We start from the raw sequence: 21289 nt of genomic DNA on the forward strand, positions 1-21289 counted from the left end.
TAAAGATAAATCCTATAATTAAACAACTAAACAGAAACAGAAGACTAACACAACTAAAATACCTTTTAACTAAAACTCTTATGCGAGACCTCCTTCCATAATAATTTTGGTTCTATAAAACTTCTTATTGTGAAAGTTATATAAGATCTATCCATATCTTCTCTTCAACAAAAAAATATCAATTCTTGTTTTAAAACAAACTAAGAGATGAAGAAAATGAAAAGGAAGCATAAAATCAACGAGAAAATGAAAACAATGACTTCGGATTAGAACTTACTCTTCCTCTTGCCTCCATTTTTCCTTCCTTTTCTCTCCCTCTCTCTCTCTCCTTCTTCCTCCTTACGGTCTCCTCTTCCCTTCTCCTTTGCATGCACTCTCCTCTTCCTCCCCTTCTTCTTCCTCTCTCTCTCTCTCTCTCTCTCTCTCTCTCTCTCTCTCTCTCTCTCTCTTTGTTAAACACTCTTGAGTGTTCTCCCTCTTTCTCCTCTTTAAGTTTTTAAATTACTAAAATACCCTAGTCAATTTTTCTTGTATCTTGTAAGTTATAACATGAATACTATGTTATGCACTGTCATAACCCTATATTATGAGATAATTGTGGACTGGAAATAAGGGCACAAAGAATATAAATAATAAATATAATATTTTTTATATACAAATTATGGATTTACTATCATTGAATATAAAATCTACAAATAATCCATTTTAAGTGCATTACATTAATTTCCTCTTACATGGCATGCATCCACTAAGAATCTTTCTTTCTAAGTGACTAGTTTTAAAACTTTCAAAATATGAGAAAGGAAAGTAGGAAGTAAAAATTGTGTGATGTTACATCAATGAAAGGATATTAAGGATACCGAGTGAAGCTGGAGTAGATGGAGAGTGAGATAGAGGAGTAAGTGGATCGATGGAAATGGGTGAGGAAGACACAAATGGACGGGATGGAATATGCAATAGAGAGGAGAAAGAGGAGCTAAAGATGGAAGGTGATTGGTGGTGAGAATGGCATAGCTGATGAGGATGGTGTAGACTCAACATATGTATTGATTAGGCTTGAAATCATATTAATGGCATCAAATTAAGATCCTCATCACCTTGTTAGGCGCCTAGGCTTAGGTATCATATTTTCAATTGATCTTTTATTGTGTTTATATTGTATGCAAGTATCATTTACAATTGTATTTGAACAAGCCTTGAGTAGTCAAATCCGAAAATCTATCCTCACTTTATTCACAGAGCTCTGGTGGTGGCTAGAATTGGTGTGTTGGATACCTAAGCTTATCTTTTGATTGCCTAAGTTGTTGTAATAAGTCCTTTGGGTAGCCTAATTGAAGTTGTGTAGTCACTTTGTTGGAGAATTTGTTGCAATTGGCCCTCGTGGCTATTTTGGGAGTAGATTAACAAACTACTTTTGGGATGTGAACCTCTATAAAAATCATTGTTGTTACAAGGTGGGACCCACCATGACTACATGAGCTGGCATGATGAGTCACCATGTGAGGTGGTATGGTGAGCCATCACACAAACTGGAATCCTTATCACTTGAGTTGGAAGATTTGACAATCTTCCTTGATTAATGTAATTGATTTATCTTCCCTTGATTGATGTAGATTTGGATAATCATGATTGATGTAATTAGGGATATTAGGGATCCTAACTTATCTCTTAAGTTTCCCTAAATATATAATGGAAATAGTATAAATAGGGGTCTTGGTTGAAGGGTTCAATAAAACTCTCCACTTCTCAACTCGTGGAAGAATCTCTCTCTGGCTTAAACTTTTTTTCTCTCTTTTCTCTTCTTTCCTGTCTACCCGAGTTCTCTTTCTCTCTGTGTGCGTTTTTTCTTCTTCCTTTATCATCTTGCTCGAGGTTTCAATTATGGGGTACTAAATTCAACATGGTATCAGAACATCAAATTTAGAATCCCCATGTCGAAAGAATGCTCTAAGAAGTTACGATCAAAGATACTCATAGTTTGTGAAGCAAGATTGAAGCGTGTGAGCCTATTATAAGTGGTTTTTTATACATTGGATTTCATAAACCTAATTACTTAGCTTCTATGCTAAGTTTCTCCATTAACCAAGTTGTTTGAAGAACTCTACTCAGTTTGTGATTTTTTGGAGAAATTTTTGAGAGCCATGAGTTGGCTGATTGTTCTTGGAAAATCAAGAATAGAATATTGTGTTTTACATAAAAGGATTCAAACACAAAATAAGTAAGGAAGTGGTCCTTGAAAAAGTCTAGTTGACACCAATCCATTTGAAGAAAGATTGTTGTTTTTGAAGATCTCACAATATCTTCTTGATTAGGCTTATTTTTTTTATTTTAAATCAATCATATCTTGCCTAATTTATGAGGAACTGAATCTAGACTGGTTTATCAAATTTTTGGAGTCAAATATATTTTTGGAATGATCTTGGAAAGATCTAATTTGGAATAGCTACCTTGCCTTACTTGATCTCATGCTTATTGATTGATTTTTGTTATTCTCTACAAGGAAGACTAGAGAATTGTTGAATATATGGAAAAGAAAAATACTTCATTGACTTAATGTAATCAGAGTACATGAACCTCTATTTATAATAGAGGAAGGTAGTAGAGTCGAATTACAATTAAACTACCTTTGTCCCAATTACATCCAAACTCTAATACTTAAAGATAAGTCCTAGCATAATTAAATAACCCAATATAAATAGAAGACTAACATGACTAAAACACGTTTAAACTAAAACTCTTCTGTGAGACTTGCGTCCATAATAATTTTGGCTCTGTAAAACTTCTTATTGTGTAAGACTTGTCCTAACATAATTAAATAACCCAATATAAATAGCAAACTAACATGACTAAAACACCTACTTCCATAATAATTTTGGCTCTGTAAGACTTCTTATTGTGTAAGACTCATTATGCCACCTCACTTGATCATGTTTGGTCCCACTAGCTCGTGTGATCATGGTGGCTCCATATCTTATGGGTTTGGGCCCATTTTCCAACACACTTGGATATGTGGGTCTTCCTTGGTCGTGTGGACTTGGACCCATCTTCCAACACTCTCCCTCAAGTTGGGGGTGAGAAAACATCATGAACTCCCAACTTGATGCAAATGGTGTATAGGATCTTTTCATATAAAATGACAGTCCTCCATATCTTCCAACACTCCCCCTCAAGCTAGTGGTCTCTTTCATGAGGCCTAGCTAGCATAAGATAAGTGAGAGTAAAATCACTCCAAGTCGTATGATATCACTCCATATTCTAGTCATAACTGATGCTAGATGTAGGGCACTCTCCTATCATTCGCAGGTAGTGGCACTCCTATCTTTCACAGGTAGTGGGTCTATCCCTAGTGCTCATAAGTGTAGTAAAACTCCTTTGTCACCATGTCCCTCCATAGGAAAATGACTCTCAAGTGGTACGAGTAATAAATGCCAATTAAGGGGTGTAACATATATGTAGTAATAAGCTCCTCCATCACGGTGTCCCAACCTGGGCACCGACTCTCATAGGTAGAAATGGGTGATAAAGGTCTGTCATTCACAAGACGGCGACGTGATACATGATAAATACCTGTCATTCACAAGACGGCGACGTGATACATGATAAATACCTGTCATTCACAAGATGGCGACGTGATACGTGATAAAAGCTTGTCATTCACAAGATGATGATAAAAGACATAATAAGTGAATAATGCCTATCATTCACAAGACGAGGATAAAAGACCCACATGTACATTAAAAAGTCTCAATGGACTTAAAACACCCATATACGTGATGGACTTAAACTCCCAACTGAAGCGACACTCAAAAGGTTGGCCCAAAGGTATGTGAGAGTCAAATAAAGGATGATAGGAGAAAGGTTACCAAATAACCCAAGGGTAATGGGTAAAGAGGAAGATAAGATGATGAGGCCACCACTTCTTCAATAATAATGTCTCATCTGAAATGGGCCTGGGCCCATATAACACGAACCAAAATATTTAAAATCCTTGCAAAAAGGACCCACAAAATAATCTGATGCAATATGTTGACCAAGGAATGTGTTGCGAATACCTCAAAATAATAATCCAATCGAAAAAAAGTATTGAGTCCCGCTGAGTCAAATAGTAGATCAAAATAGCCAAGTCGAGGCAGAAATATATGTAAAACTTGGGACATGGACCCATATACCGAGGCTGAAAAATAAGTGGGCCAAATTGAGCTGGTCCAAGTTGACCTGGACATGAACAGAACCAGTAAGTAGCCTTGGGTTGCTAGGTTAACTCGGCCTGATCTGGGTTTGGCGAAACTGGCTTGGCCCAGATTTAATCAACACTTCCAAACCTAGGAAGAAATATTAATTCGGTAACAATGCTTCTTCCCCATGGCGTAAAAAAAACCAGAGATAGTTACGAGCAACAGCAGAGATAGTGAAGAACAGGAAAAATCCAGGAGAATCAATCACGATCTGCTAATCCAGCTCCAACCGAGCAAATAGAGTAATTTACGGAGTAGAGCAATATGACTTCCAAAATAAACTCATCTGAATAAAAATCAATCCAGTAGAGGTAGATAAAAAAAAATTTGGAAGCTCACAGGATCGGTATCTTGGTATGGAAATGCCAGCGGTAGTAGAAAAACAAAGACGACAACTCAATGTTGGTGATTGCTGAGCAAAGCGGAGAACCGTACGAAGTCCGTTGTCTCCAAAAACAATTTAAATCAACAATAGTAGGTCATCTTTCCCCATCAGTCGAACAGATTGGAACAACGATACGCTTCCAAACAGAGAGGGCTTTCCGAAAATAATTCAATCCAGAAGTCACCTTCCAGAAAAATAAAAAATCCAGTAGAGAGCTTTCCAAAATAAGAACGAGTACCAGAATAATAGAGTGAGAATAAAATCCAGAAATACGATCTTCCAACTTGAAGGCAATTTACTGGACGAGGTTGAAGGCTACTGGAAATACGATCTTCCTTCCAAAAATAATGTTGGAGATAGTGATGCCAACAAGCAGAGCAATCGGCATAGTACAGATTCAAAGACAGAGAGGGATCGTCAAGGTCGACGATCATGAACCAGAAACTCCCATAAATAGAATAGTAGTATAGAGGTGAAAAATGTAAAGCAAATAACGGGTATAGGGACTTAAAAAAGATAAATACGAACCTAAACTGCTAGAGATAATAGATCAGAAAAAATGATCACATTATCTCTGTGGTTTGATCGAGTCAACTCATAGAACCTGCTCTGATACCATGTTGAATTTATGGAAAAGAGAAATACTTCATTGACATAATGTAATCAAAGTACATGAACCTCTATTTATAATAGAGGAAGGTAGTAGAGTCCAATTACAATTAAACTACTTTTGTCCCAACTACACCCAAACTCTAACACTTAAAGATAAGTTCTTGCATAATTAAATAACCCAATATAAATAGAAGACTAACATGACTAAAACACCTTTAAACTGAAACTCTTCTATGAGACCTATTTCCATAATAATTTTGGTTCTGTATGACTTCTTATTGTGTAAGACTCATAATGCCACCTCCCGTGATCATGGTGGGTCCATATCTTGTGGGCTTGAGCCTTTCTTCCAACAAGAATTAATTATAGAAACTTTTGGCCAGCAAGTTGACTGGACTAAAAGGGTTCCCTCCTTGCCTAAAGACTTGATAAGCTTGGGTTTTCCTCCCATCTACCTGAGCTAGCCTTGGCTGCACTTGAATCTCCAAGCCACTGATACTTCAAATTTGAGTACATTATTATCTTTGAATTGCCTCTTATTGTTGAAGAATACATGGGTAGCAAGAATGATATTCTCAAGATTACTACTATACCATTGCGAGGGATATCAAATTTCTTTAGCTGGTCCACATCGATTCGACGGTTCCTTATAACGAGGGACCTATTTGGTCACCTCACCAAACTTGTGCCACCCATTGATGAAGAAGATGTTGCTTATGCTAAGTGGTTAAAAATGACACTTAGGTAATTAGTTGGCTCATCAATAGCAGTGAAGAACCTGTCTCCAACGATGTTATTCATCTCGCACCGCCAAACAAATTTGGGAGACATGTGCTAAGTTGTACTCAAACTCTGATAACTTACACAGGCCATATGATATTCTCCAAATAATGTTCACTAAACAAAGAGAAAATATCCATGAATATGTGGCTCGGTTTAGAGGCCTTCTTCAAGAATGGAAGCTAGCTTAGCCTACCTCCATCGATGTCTCTATCCAAGACAAGCAAAAGGAAGCCTTAGCCACTGCCATTTGCCTAGCAAACATTAAGCCATATCTCGAAGTTGCAAGAAGTCAACTCCTTAGCACCTCTGCTATTCCCATCTTTGATCATGTATGTGCCACATAAACCGACTGTGGCCGAGGCCATGGAAGAAATTATAGAGGAGTACGAGGAAAAGGTGGAAGGAATGGTTTTGTCAGAACAGACAACAAGGAATGCACCTATTGTGGGAAATATTTTCACACTATAGATCAGTGTTTTAAAATCCATGGCACATCGGACTGGGTTAAGGCTAATCAAGCTTCAATAAGTGATACAAAGGAGGATCAGTCTACCCCACCAACAGAAAATAAAAGCCTTACCGATGATGAGTATGACTTATTCCAGAAAATGAAAACTCTGATGATCTCTCCACCAAGTTCATCGTCAACTATTACTGCCACTACCACTTTAGGTATGCTCTCTACCACTTCCTCCTCTTCATCCTAGATAATTGACTCAGGGGCCTTCGAGCATCTCACAGGTAAAAAAAATCTACTCCACTTAATTTCTCCTTGTCTCTCAAATAAATTTGTTACCATAGCTGACGACTCTCACACTAAAGTTCTCGGGAAAGGATCCACCTCTGTTACACTACCACTTCCACTCACAGGTATTCTTTTTGTTCTTACCTTTCCCTTGAAACCTTCTATCTGTTAGTCAGCTAACACAACATTTTAATTGCTCAATTACATTCTCACCCACTTCCTGTGTGTTTTAGGATCTTACAACGAAGCAAGTGATTGGTGGAGACCGTGAACAAGGGGGACTCTATTACCTGGATGTGCCTCAAATAAATATCGTCTCAAACAAGGAAACTGAGACAAGTCTATGGCACAATCGGTTGGGACATCTATCCGCACAATCTCTTCATTTTATTTTTCCTACCTTTAAGGATATGTCAAATTTAAATTGTGAAGTGTGTCAACTGAGCAAACACTAGAGGACGACATACTCACCTTGTCTAGAACTTAAAAGTGTTGTTCCTTTTTCGTTGATCCACACAGATGTATAGGGACCCTTGAGTGTCTCAAACATTTCCCGAGTCAAGCACTTTACTATATTTATTGATGATTTTACTCGTACCACATGGCTATTTATTTTTAAAGAGCGATATGCTACCATCCATTTTTATATCCTTTCATGCTATGGTTGTCACTCAATTTGGTCAGAAAATCAAAGCACTTAGGTCTAATAATGCGAAATATATAGTTCCAAAGATCTTGACTATTTTTGTCAAGAGAATGGCATTATCCATCAAACAACTTGTGCCTACACCCCCCAATAGAATGGTGTAGCAGAATGGAAGAACCATCACCTTCTTGAGGTAGCTTGAATTTTATAGTATACCATGAAAGTCTCATACTTTTGTTGGCCACATGCTATCCTTACTATATGTTTTCTTATAAATAGGCTATCCTCTTCTGTTCTCTGTCATAAATCCCCATATTCCTTACTGTTTCCACATGGTGATCCTTTTTTGTTTCCCTTTAAAGTCTTCGATTGTACATACTTTGTTCATATTACTTCCCCACAACATAGTAAACTTAATCCAAAATTTGTCAAGTGTATCTTCTTAGGATACTCCCGCACACAGAAGGGTTATATTTGCTACAATCCCACTCTCCAAAGGTTACTTGTGTCCAGGGATGTAAAATTTTTTTAAGACTCTTCATACTACTCTGACAATACTCCTCTAGGTCTCTCTTTTGTACCAGTCTCTCTTCTATACCAGCCTCTCCTCGACCGGTTGTGCCCCATGCTACAGAAACTGTTCAATTCCCTACAACGCTGGCTGACACCACACCTGTGGAGTTTACGAATTCCATCGAGGTAAGTCCATCTTCTCCTGATCCTTTTGAACCACAATATGATACTCGACCCATTGCCTGAAGAAAATAATCTAGAACCTACACTAGGCCCTCTACTTCTCATCCCATGTCCAATTTGTGTCTCACCGTCATTTATCCTCTTCATGTTGTCAAAAATTTTGAGTCTATCTCCTCCAACTCAATCCCACAGTCCTATCAGGAGGATCTAAAACATCCACGGTGGAAACAGTGGAAGGCAGCAATGGACGAAAAAATGCAGGCACTCTATGAGAATCAGACATGGGCTCTAATTCCTCTTCCATAAAAAAAAAATATGTCGGCTGTAAGTGGGTCTTTATAGTTAAATACAATCTAAATGGGTCAATTGCTTGCCTTAAGGCTCACCTCATTGCCAAAGGCTATACACAATGTTATGAGATCTATTATGAGGAAACATTCTCCCCGGTGGCCAAAATGAACTCAGTACGTATTTTATTAGTTCTTGCTGCTAATTCTTCCTGGCCGGTCTATCAGCTTGATGTGAAAAATATTTTTCTCAATGGGGATTAAAGGAAGAAATTTATATGCAACAACCAGTTGGATTTGTTGTTGAGGGGGAGTCGGTATGTCGATTGAAGAAATCCCTTTATGGTTTGAAACAGTCTCCTCATGCATGGTTTGATAAATTTAGCCAAACACTCATACGAATAGGATTTCACAGATGTTTCGTAGATCACTTTGTGTTTCTTAAAAACACACCTAAAGGCAAAGTGATTTTGGTCGTATATGTTGATGATATTGTCTTAATCGGTAGTGATCCCGATGGCATTCAGGAAATCAAAGAAAAGATATGTGAAGAATTCAAGACAAAATATCTTGGAATACCTAAATACTTTCTGGGTATTGAAGTAGTACAGTCCAAACATGGGATTATACTATCTCAAAGGAAGTATATCATTGATCTACTGGAGGAGACAAGAATGATGGGATGTAGACCAGTAGAAACCCCTATGGATTCCAATACAAAATTATCTGTAGGCACTGGAGAAGATGTGGTGTTATGCACGCAATAACATTATTAAGTTATTTAGAGTCTAATTAATTTTTTTAATTTTCTTTAATTTATTTTAGATGAATAATTAATAGGCCACATGTGCATTTTTTTAATATTTTATCTTGAACCTTGTAAGGGTGAACCCTATTTAAGGGGTAAGAGTAATGAGAAAAGGGTAAGTATTGATTTACCGTAAACAAGGGTTTTGAGTTCTCATCAACAATCTCAGGGGTGTACGTTCTCCTCACAGAACCTAGGGTTTTTAAGCTTCACTTTGACTTGATTTTTGTCTTTCTCTTCTTCCTCATCCGAGCCAGGTTTCGATCCTGGGACCTGTGATTTATGATGAAATTCCTGGCAAAAAGGGGGGGTATTGCAATTCTATACTAAAGAGTTTGATGATTCTGGGAATGGTAGAAAAAAAAATATGGGTGATGTTTTATTTTTCTATTGATGAGAACAGCAACAGTGAGTTTGTTCATTATCAATTTGGCAGCGTTGTGCTTAATTTTTTGGGTCCCATGTATGTTGCTCAACCATTGTTCGTGGCAATTTTTCAATCAAGTATGAGTTCTAAAAATGAGATGGTAGCCAACGTGGGAACAATTGGAAAGACTGTTGGGTTGAATAGTCTGACGAAATTTTGAATTGTTGTTGTTGTTACAGTGCAAAAATGGGCTCAACAGCAGAAAATAAAACCTGTTAGAAGTGATGCAGATCAACACTTGTAATATGTAGAAAATACAAAAGAATCGCAGGGTGCATCTATAGTTCATGAGAATCTTATAAATGCTGCAGTGAATATTGTTGTTAAGATCTATGAAAACAAGTTGGAAATAAGAAAACTGATAGGTCCATATTTAGGCCAGCTCAACGTACTATCTCATTTATTTGGTAACAAAGGAAAATGTGGGTTATGCACAAATTTTTATTCCTCTTCTTGCTATGCATTAGGTTCTACAGCAGATGCCCTTCTTCATTTTGGAACAACTGACTTAATGTCAATAGTGGCAAACTTGGGTCCTCCAGTTGAACAAGGGATTGTTAGTGGCATTGCATTTCCTTCACTTATGGATGTGGAGAGGAGATAGGAGGAAGTTGTTGGTTTTGCAACACATGGGTTCTTCAACAAAATGATGGCTGCAGGTGCCATTCTTAAAGCTCTTGAGGCTGCCAAATGGGTTCATTTCTACATAACTAGGCACACGTCCAAAACATTACCTTCAAAGTATCACCATTTACCTTCTAGACCACTTGACTCTGCTCGAGTTGGCTTTGTAATAGGTGAATGTTCTAGTGTAAGGGTGTTGGAGGATCTTGAATGCACAAGAACGTGGTGTCAGTTTTTATGCTGAAATTAGTGGTTATGAAATGTCAGGTGACGCTCATCACATTACTTAGCTACATACTAATGGGAGGGGGGCAATTTTAGCTATGGCTATTGCGCTACAACAGTCCCCCCTTCATTCGAATAAAGTGGGTTATGATGTGGTTGAATCCAATGCAATAACAGGGGCTTTGGCATTGTTTTCAACAAAGGGTAGTACTAGCCATCACTTTGAGACAGCTGGGGCAATTGAAGCAATATTTGTTGTCGTGGCACTACCCTTTGGAATTGCTCACCCACCGATAAAAATTCACAATGCAGATCTTGTTTTCCATGATGTTTTCTATTTGGGAGAGGTTTGTGGATTCTTCCACCAAATGATGTCTGATGTGCCAGTGCAGAAAACAGTGTGGCTAGACAGCCAAGGCCACAGTGCTATTGTGGTAGTGCAACAATATTGCTGCCAGACAGCTAGAAACCAATGCTTAAAACTGTGGCCATGCAGAATGAAACAACACATGGGTTATGCAAAATATCCGCCTATTCTTGGGGGTAATGTAGCCTGCAAGATCTGTGCTAGCATGATCAAAGGGATTCAGCCTAGTGTTGGGTGCAGGTATGCAATGGTGCCAATTGATATGGGAAGGACCTCTCAACAGAATTACAACGACGTTGCTGCTACCAACTCTAGAGACGACCGGTCCTTCCTAGAGGCAATTATTTGTATACTATGAATGCAACATGCTGGCCAATGTGGTGAACTTGGACGGGCTCCACCGACTGAAAAATATGATTGCAGGGTGGTTGTTCTCATTATAGCAGAATATGCACCTACAGGCCACCTAAAGAGGCTCATGGGTTCTTCCACAATATGTTGTCTGCAGCCATAGTTTTGGGGTTGGGTCATCATGGATCCTTAGACAGCGCTGCTGGTTTTCCAGCCCATGTTGGCATGCGGGTTTGCTGGATGCAAACATTATATGATGTGATTTCTGTCTGTCGACATAATGTTGTGATTTCTGTGGAGAAAAATGTTGCAGAACAAACAACATTACCAATTCTTGGTGTATCCAGGAATTTATCTGCGGTTGGTGTGGACCCTTTTGTAATGGGCATAGGTCCACCTGTTGCAATTCCTGTTGTGGTAAAGGCGTTGTATGAGGAAGTTGTTCCTGCTTTCTATTTGGGGCAGAAGTCTTTCTATTTGGGGGAGGTTGGTAAGGGAGCTAAACGAAAGCTAGTGGTCAACATGATAATGAACAGTATGATGAATGCTTTGTCTACAAATGGAGCACACGTTTATCTACATCCCTGGGTAATCTTTTCACCAACTTCTCAGCCCAATTCTAGCAACATTGTTGTTGCCAAGTCAGACCTCCAACATTTTTTGGTTGGGGACATGCTGCATTTTGGCCATGAGGCAATCGTTGGGGCTGATCACACAAGGGTTGTTAATGTTGAAGTAGAAGTTGCCAGTTTGAAGTAGGTTATAGTTCGAATTGTTGTTTGGTTGCTTATCCGTATTGGGGTGTGCTACAGCAAGTGATGTTGGCAGTGTCAACAATATATATATATATATATATATATATATATATGCTTCTCGGTTGGAATGCTCCAGTTTTGTCGTCCAGAGGGCTGCCACAGATATAGCGGATGCTACTTGGGAACAAGTGGAGATGTCGGCAAGCAGACCCTACCTTCAGCTTGAGGACAAACTCTTTCTCCAAGGTGGGAGGGGTAATGTTATGCACGCAATAACATTATTAAGTTATTTAGAGTCTAACTAATTGTTTTTCTTTAATTTACTTTAATTTATTTTAGTTAAAAAATTAATAGGATACAGGGGTATTTTTGTAATATTTTATCTTGAACCTTGTAAGGGTGAACCCTATTTAAGAGGTAAGAGTAATGAGAAAAAGGCAAGTATTGATTTAGTGTAAACAAGGGTTTTGAGTTCTCCTAAACGAGCTCAGGGGTGTGCGTTCTCCCCAAAGAACCTAGGGTTTTCAAGCTTCCCTTTGGCTTGATTTTCGTCTTTCTCTTCTTCCTCCCTACGACACCCTATGTAGATTCGGGACCGTAACATGTGAATATAAAAAAATATCAAAGACTTGTGCGAAAACTCATTTATCTCTATGTAACAAGGCCGGATATATCATATGCAATAAGTGTGGTGAGTCAATACATGCACAAACCACAACTTACTCATTGGCAAACACTAGAAAGAATATTGCGATATTTGAAAGGAGCTCCAAGAAGAGGGCTTCTGTATAAGAACCACGGTCACTTCAACATAGAAGGGTTCTCAAATGCAGACTAGGCCGGATCCCCGGATGATAGAAAATCTACTTTAGGATATTGTATAATGGTTAGAGGGAAGTTGGTTACATAGAGAAGCAAGAAACAAAATGTAGTTTCAAGGTCCAGTTCAGAAGCAAAATACAGGACCATGGCACACAAAGTTAGTGAACTTCTATGGATTAGATTCCTTCTCACTGAACTGGGATTTTATAAAGAAGCCCCTATATATCTACATTGCAATAATCAAACAACAATACATATCACCTCAAATCCAATCTTCTATCAGAGAACAAAGCACATTGAGGTAGACTGCCATTTCATATGAGAGAAATTCCAAACCGACATATTATCTCTTAAACATATCTCCTCACAAGGGCAAATTGTAGACATTCTCACCAAACCAGCCACTCATAAGATCTAGTCCACCATCTGCAGCAAGTTGGGCATTTACAATGTTTTCGTACTCCCATCTTGAGGGGGAGTGTTACAAGGTGGGACCCACCATTACCACATGAGCTAACATGATGAGTCACCACGTAAGGTAGAATGATGAGTCATCACACGAGCTAAAATCCTTATCACATGATTTGGAAGATTTGGCAATCTTCCTTAATTAATGTAATTGATTTATCTTCTCTTGATTAATGTAGATTTAGATAATCATGATTGATGTAATTAGGGATCCTAACTTATTTCTTAAGTTTCCCTAAATATGTAATGGAAATAGTATAAATAGGGATCTTGGTTGAAGGGTTCAATCAAGCTCTCCACTTCTCAACTCGTGGAATAATCTATTTCAAGCCTAAACTCTTTTTCTCACTTTTCTTTTCTTTCCTCTCTACCGAGCTCTCTCTCTCTCTCTCTCTCTCTCTCTCTCTCTCTTTGCCCTTTTTCTTTTCCCTCTCTCATCTTGCTCGAGGTTTTAATCATAGGGTCCTAAATTTAACAATTGTGTTGATTTTTTTATTATTGTGATTGAGTGCAACATAATTGCATCAATTGAAAGCCAATTAAGAGTAGAATATGAAAATTAGTCATTAAACTGGTCAATCCCCCTCCACTGAGTTGTCTTCGTGGGACCTAACAACTATATTAGGAACAAACCTTCTTCATGCTTCTAGATTTGCTTCTCTTCGGTAGGTTGAGTTCATTTTGCTGCTCTTTTCCTTCTCCATCACCATTTTCTGCCATTTGTTGATGGGATGGAAAACAATTTTTCTACATCTCGTTCTTATTTTTTGTTAAAATTTTACAAATGTTCATAGTTCTATTATCTAATTGTAGAAATAGTAAGACGTATATGGAACAAACAAGGTCGCTGAAGATCTGAGAAATGAATTTGATATCCTCAAATAAGTTGTGCACAAACAGTGATTTGGGTGAGTAGGAAGTGATGTACCAAACTGTCCTTTCTACCCACTAAATCCAGTCCCAACCATTTGCAACTTTGGTTGCACATAATGACCATTTGAGAACCCCAGACATTTTTCTTCTCAAATAAATATAACCTTTCTGCTATAAATATAACTTTGGGCGCAGTGCGCATCCACCTTGATTCAACGGCCGTTGACGAGCCTCCTTCGTCACTGCAATTAAAATTTTCTCAACTCTCGGTTCCTCTAAATTTCTTCTCAGATTTTTTTCATCCCCCCTTTTTTTATTTCGACTTCCATTTTCTTCTCTCTGATGAACCCATTTCTATGACAATGTCCGGTCTCTGCCGCCCCTTGAGAGAGGCCTGCCTCGGAGTCTGCGGGAGATGTTATCAAGTCTTTCCTTGTCTTGCGGATCCAGGTACCATTTTCCTCTTATTTATCTGTTCTTGTGGCCGTTTTGTGGAGCTTAACGAGTTCTCTTGAACTGGGTTTTTACTTTTTGATGTTTGGCAGGGAAGAGATCTTCGTTGTGTTCGAAAGTTGCTTTGGTACTCCTGCATATGGTCTTTTTGGGTGCATTCTTCCTCTTCGATAGTGTTTTGAAAGAGAAAACCAGAAAGGAGCCATGGTACTTAAGTTGTCTGTTTTGTTCTTGACTGGTATTTATTTTGATTTTCAGTTATTGTTTTGCGCTAGACTGGTATTTATTTTGATTTTCAGTTATTGTTTTGCGCTAGACTGGTATTTATTTTGATTTTCAGTTATTGGCTGGTCTTGAGTTTGAGTTGGAGATTTGTATTATGTTTTTCTTTTCTGTACCTTTCCGCCTGATGCTTCTTTTTTCTTTTTTTTCTTTTTTTCTTTTTGGTGGGGGGAGGGGGAGTGAAGGGGTTGGATTCTCAGCTTCTGACTTTGAGTGAGAGAGATATTCTGCTGGTTCCTCCATTGGGTGTCTTATAATTCTTCTGTCTTTACTTTTGCAATTTCAGGTGTACTGCAGTTTATCTTGTTTTGTTTGCTGCTACCTTAATTCAGTACTTCGTGACATCCGTTTCTTCTCCTGGGTAATTCTTTCCCTTAATCTGCTGTCAATTTTTGATCGACGTCACTGAGCCCCCCGTTTCAGCATTCTGGTTCCTTATAAAGGCTCTTTATTTGTTATGTTAGGAATGATTTGCATTTGTCTGTTAAAATGTTAGGTATGTTATTGACGCGATGAGAACTTGGAATAAATCTCATGCTGCTGCCTGGGAGACGTCAAAGACATCAAAGTAAGTACCTTCCTCTTGTTGAATGAGGCTTAAACTTGGAACACTTTTTGTGGTTTAACAATTCATTTTACATTTGTTCTTAGTCTACTTTTTTCTGATGATCAAGCAAAGACAACCTGCTTCTAGCCAAAGTCAGAGTCTTCGTCCTTCCATGGACAGTAACCTGATGGGAAGAAGTATGCGTGCAGTTAATCGTAATGCTTGGGTGAAATTTGTGATGGATGCATGCCCTCCAGGATCATCCACCAGGTAGTGAAGCCTTTTTCAAGGAAATCTTTAATTTTAGTGCTTTCTGAATATTTGTCATCAGTAATGTGCTTGTACCTATGTCATTTGAGATTCTAGTTCTTTAACTGATCCATATCAGTAACATCTTCCTTTACTTTTGGCAGAATTTGGACTTGCACTTATTGTAATCTTGTACAGGTAGAGCTACACATTTCATTATCTTTTTTTTTTTCTTATGCTGGACAAGATTTATTAATTCCCCTCTTACGTAACAGTGTATATAGGTTTTCCTTTTGGGAAGTGAATGGTGCACGTAGCTTGCAGTTCTCTTAGAATTGGAAAGAAATTAATCAACTTGTATAGTTTATGTTATCCTTGAATTATCCAGTGTATTTATTAGTGGTCTGGCTTTTTTTGGGTCCAATACTGGTTGCCTACAGACCCAAGAGTTCCAAAGTCACTGTGAGATTTGAACCTGAGGCCTTAGTAGGAAATCCAATAATATGGCTACTGACCCAAAGACTCAACCCAACAAACCTGTATTGCAAGCTGACCAAGTTCAGTTATGCATGATAATGAAAGATTGCTTTTAGATTATCTCCCTTCAGAATGATTCCTAGAAGACTTTTATAGCTCTCAGAAATGTTATGATATGTATAGCTTGTCAAAGCTTGATGTTGGTCAAAATGGTATAAAATTTCCAAAAGATGTGTACATCTTTAAAAGTTTTGGTGCAATGCAGAAAGCATTTCAATGTGAATATTATAGCTATTTTTTACTACAGGGATTCATCTTGCCAATCTCAAAGACACTAAAAAGCATTATAGGGGTTACGGATGGGGCTCTTAAAAGCTAACAAAAGAAATGAGGTTGGAGGCATTATACTTGACTGGTTCTTTTCTGGAATCACTTTACTATACCTAAGAAAGCTGGGTATAATCCAAAATTTAGGTTATATGGATAAAGTTTGGGTCGAACTTATAAAATTGCTGCTCCTTATAAGGTCTACTGCTTTGATAGTCATATTGAACCTGTAGAAGCACTGTTAGTTGTATACAGGTGACATAGTTTAGATAGCTTCTTTGTCATCCAACTGCTGGAGCTGCTGAACTGTGATACTCTGATCAGTTAACTAATTAAAAATCATTGATATTTTTATTTATTGTTCAACAAAGATAAGTTGCACTATTCAAATAAATAAATAAGGAAAACATAAATTGCCTTGTAGTACATGGAGTATTCTTCTGTTAAAGTGGATTATTGACCATAAGCTGCAAATATTCATGATTGATTGGTGCATATGGATCATCATAAAATCTCAAGTAGATGTTCTGTAGCTGGCAAGGAGTAGCTTAAATTAAGTAGTTCAAAATTTTGGTTCTGGGTATTCATACCAATGTAAATTACACTGTCAGAAACTAGTTTTCAAAATGCAATGGATAGGGGATGATTACATCTTTAAATACTCATAATCCCTAAAATTATAGACTGCCCCAAAATTTACATGGAGAAACTGAAATTGCATTAATGGCCTTTTGCAGTTATTCTATTATGAAAGGGTTTTCTTTAATTTTAACACTTAGTATTTTTCGTGAAGATTCAGCATTTCTCTTATTTTGCATGTGGTTGGCAAGTTTGTTTACTTATCCTATCTAATGTCTAAGTGCTCATGTCATGTTGATTTTGCAGCCTCCTCGCTCAAAGCATTGTCATGATTGTGATAAATGTGTTCTTCAATTTGACCATCATTGTGTTTGGCTAGGTACTTGCATTGGAAAAGGCAACCACTGCCGGTTTTGGTGAGTTTTACTCAACATTTAGAATGTCCTAGTTTCATGTTTTGGTGTTAAACAGCTGACTTCAACAGTTTACTGGATAATCTTCCTTACACATAAGCGGAGAATCATGTTTAATGATTTTTTTTTAGGTGGTATATCCTTGAAGAAACAATATTGTGCATTTGGACTCTCATCTTGTACATTAGTTTGCTAAAGGTCACTCCCAGTAAGCCATGGTAAGATATTTCTTTCTTGTTAAAACTTGATACTTGTCATTTTCAAAGAAAACTTGTTACTTCCTTTAAGTCGCATGTTTGCACAGTTGCTGACATCACTGGAGGTGTTGTTACTATTTTTCCTTCAGGTGGAAAGAATCAATTGTGATATTGCTTCTCTTAGTTTTGAGCATTGGCTTTATTTTTCTGATCTTGCTTCTTGTCTTCCATAGGTATGGATTTCCCACCTTGATATTATTTTTGTTTAATGGTGAGAATTTCATTTATTTTGTTATATTTTGATTGGTAGAATTGGGTTAACAACAAAACACACAGAAACCCATTCCAAATTGACTATGGACTTGAATACAACATGAGAACATCAAATGGAGAGATCGGGGGACCATGGCCAACAAGACGTTGGAGGTGAACCTCACTCTTAGCCAGCTTGTCAGCAATACAATTTACTGAGCAAGGAAAATGAGATCAATAATCACGAATACATTGCACAATGTCTGGAATTTCTTCGAAGAAGAAATTACTACTATAACCTTGAAAGGAGTTGTACCGGGAACTATCATGTTTAACATTACTTTGCCTTCTCTATATTATGGATTAGTTATTGCAAAAAATTTCCACTTCCTTTTGAGTTTTGAGCTTGCAGTAGTCTTTGTTCCCCGAACTCACATAGTTCACCATCTTTCAAGTTTATATAATCATAGTTGTGCCTGTGACACTGATGAACCATCACTTTCATCCTATTTAGGACTACAAATGAGGGAATCTGCTGGTCACCATAGTAGTTTGGTTCTGGCCTTTAAGTTGTGATTGCATATTCAACAAAATGTACAAATCAATCAATACAAGAGTACAACTGGCCCATCATGTTTTTGAGTTTAAAGATCTGTAGTATCCCATTTACTGGTATTATTGGACATCGGATGCTACTGATGTTACTGCTATTACTAATATTAGTGATATCCTAAGCTGAAAGTAGTTTGTCATGTCCATGTAGGTATGATCTTATTTGGTACAGTGTGTTCAGTGGTGCTGAAGCAGTTGCATTGAGTAAGAAATCTAATACTAAGAGTAGGGAACTATAAATATACAGTGGTTGATAAGATGGTCTAACACCAAATGCTGGATATGATAAGGCTGTATCAAGTACTCTTATTTCTGCTAGATACTACAGTCCTGTACAAGCTTTGGAGTGCTTGTATTTGTATTCCTCAAAATTATGTAGCTACTTACAAATCCATGTAGGGTACACAAACTAGACTGATAATAACAACCAAACAAGGCCAACCAATTTAATTCTCAAGGCTAGTATCTAAACATTATCATCATGATTCTTGGAGTCTAATTGCAATTGTGTTAGCTTTGGCTATCTACATCCTATTCAATGCTAAAACATAAACTTTCCATGTTATTTCCTGTAAATATAGAAATTGCATTTAGGACAATCGCTGTCAAATAGGCTTATACTTTTGTTATGGATGAATATGTTTGGGGCAATGCTATGTTTTGCTCCTTGACAAAGCTAAAGGGAGTTTTGCTTAAGCACAACATATCAAGAATGCTTCCTAATTTCTTAATTAGTCAAAGGAAATTTTTTCCACGTCAAAATCTTTGAAAGAAAACAGAAAAAGGATATGGGGAACACTTTTATAGAGGAAAAGTCTTCCAAAGCATTACCTGCTTCTGCTATTAGTGCAAGTAAAACTTTATCTGGGAATATTCTAGGAATGTTCCGAAGATCATTTCCTACCTGCTTCCAGTTAGTATGAATTGGAAGCTGTTATGAGAGGGGTATTAAGTGCTTGCAGCAATGCCTACTCTGTGTTGAGTAGGGAGGCAAGGACCTCAAATTTTATCTGTTGGTGGGTAAAAAGTACACCAATCTGTAATCATATACGTGCTCTATGTCTTAGGCTATTTGATCAAGAGTCGAAGTTGTTGTATAAGGGTGAATAGTCCCTCATCGATTTGGGTTTGAGAAGATCCTATGCTTAATAGTTGAGAGCGGTCTCTTAATTTTGTTTAGTCATTGTGGGTGGAACCGGCTTAACTTCCATGGTATCAGAGCCAACCTAAGTCTGTGTTTGCGTTTTATGTGTCCTCTATATTTGTTCTCGATGACCCATGTGAGTATGTTCTCTATTTCTTGAGCTAGGTTTCTAGTTTAGGCCTGCATATAAGGGGGAGTGTTGGTGGGTAAATAAGTCCACCAGTTGAGTCTCAAGCGAGTATGTTCTCTAATACATGTAGTTTATATCTGAGGCTTACTGTCTGAGAGTGAGAGTTTGTGTGTGGCAAATAATCTCACTTTGCTTATTAGTTGGCAAGAGGCCTCTTAATTTGGACTAGATATTTTGGGAGGAAACTGTCTTAACTTTGACAATTCAATATTTCTATATGGGTGTTTTACCATATTAGTTGAGTCTCAAGGGAGTTTATTGCATGAAACGACCATCCCAAGTTAAGAGCTTTATTCACCCTTTTGTTCTGCAGCTATCTGGCACTGACAAATCAGACAATGTATGAACTTGTCAGGAGGCGACGTATTCATTATTTTAGGTATAAGCCATCTCATTTAGTATCTAAATTTTGCTCCTCTTTTCTTTAGAATATACTGTTTTTCCTAAGTTGTTTTGGGTTTAAGATTTTATGAAAGTGGAAGGAGCACAGATTCCCAAAAGAAGAATTGGAAGGAGGATGGAAATGCTCAATCTACTCTAGATATTGTCTAACAATGCCATCGCAAGTGTTCCTGATCATCTGAAACTGAATCTTATATTGCAGAGGAATTCCTGAAAGGGTTTACCCGTTCAGTAAAGGCATGTGCAGCAATCTCTACAATTTCTGCTGTGCGCGCAGCAGCATTTTTGCAATTGAACCATTTCCAACAGAGGAGGAACTTGAAGCCAAAGCAACACCATACACTTGCATGGACACGATATCCTGTCGTTGTTGCTGACTAGATGTCTAGTCTCACTGAGATATCTCTTTTTATTAATAGAAATTGTAGAGATGTTCTTCCATTGATAATCACTTGAAAAATCTTTAGATGCATCCATTTTCATCATATGTATCATCAGAGCCTTGTCCCCGTGATGTGGGAGTTGGCTGCTACACTGTTACCTTGCCTCTATTCTAACTTATCATGTGTTAGTTCTTTTTTCATCTTTCGTTAATGTTTTGTTATAGTTATATTGTAGATTTGTTTACACTTTTTGCTCTTTTTTTCTTCTTCTTCTTTTTGCTTTATTTGTTTGTTTTTTGTGGATAGGTTCCCCCATGACAGATTCTGCAATTTGTACTGTCCCCATACATTCGTTCACTGTTTTATACTCTTGGTCATCTCTTTTCTTGTGTCTAGATTTGTATTTGCTCCTCACGTGGAGGTGATAGACGTTTGGGTTTCAGGTTCTTTACTGTAAGTTTTTGCGTTCATCTTAATAAATAAATCTGGTTTATTTCAGGTTCTTCACTACAGTTTCGTTTCGTACATGTAGAAGGTTTATGTGGTGTCTATGCTAAATATTGGTTTCATTAGTTTTCGATGGAGCTCAAAGAATAAATAAGTTCCGTGAATTGCAACAAAAACAGCTGCAGAACCCGTTGTGTGTTTTTACTCACTCTCTGGTTTGAAACCC

The 21289-nt window shown here is 37.7% G+C and overlaps 1 protein-coding gene across 1 annotated transcript; it reads left to right on the top strand.

The window, feature by feature from the left end:
- The first annotated feature begins 14335 nt into the window (after window positions 1–14335).
- Window positions 14336–21025, top strand: LOC137944385 (protein S-acyltransferase 10-like). The gene is made up of 11 exons (XM_068790054.1): window positions 14336–14559; window positions 14655–14769; window positions 15131–15205; window positions 15341–15412; window positions 15524–15661; window positions 15805–15838; window positions 17330–17439; window positions 17568–17654; window positions 17783–17866; window positions 20145–20210; window positions 20436–21025. Exons 1-11 carry the CDS (start codon window positions 14466–14468, stop codon window positions 20608–20610), a joined length of 1050 nt encoding a protein of 349 aa, XP_068646155.1. The 5' UTR covers window positions 14336–14465; the 3' UTR covers window positions 20611–21025.
- The last annotated feature ends 264 nt before the right edge of the window (window positions 21026–21289 follow it).

This window comes from Aristolochia californica, unplaced genomic scaffold (genome assembly GCF_029961685.1).
Source record: "Aristolochia californica isolate CCGP_79_NKW_82.1479 unplaced genomic scaffold, dmAriCali1.0.hap1 SCAF_11, whole genome shotgun sequence".
In the NCBI taxonomy this organism is placed as follows: Eukaryota; Viridiplantae; Streptophyta; class Magnoliopsida; order Piperales; family Aristolochiaceae; genus Aristolochia; species Aristolochia californica.

Coding starts and splice junctions, on each gene's coding strand:
- LOC137944385 (XM_068790054.1), top strand. CDS start 14,466: ATGACAATGTCCGGTCTCTGCCGCCCCTTGAGAGAGGCCTGCCTCGGA. Junction 14,770..15,130: donor AAAACCAGAAAGGAGCCATG/GTACTTAAGTTG, acceptor TTGCAATTTCAG/GTGTACTGCAGTTTATCTTG. Junction 20,211..20,435: donor CGACGTATTCATTATTTTAG/GTATAAGCCATC, acceptor CTTATATTGCAG/AGGAATTCCTGAAAGGGTTT.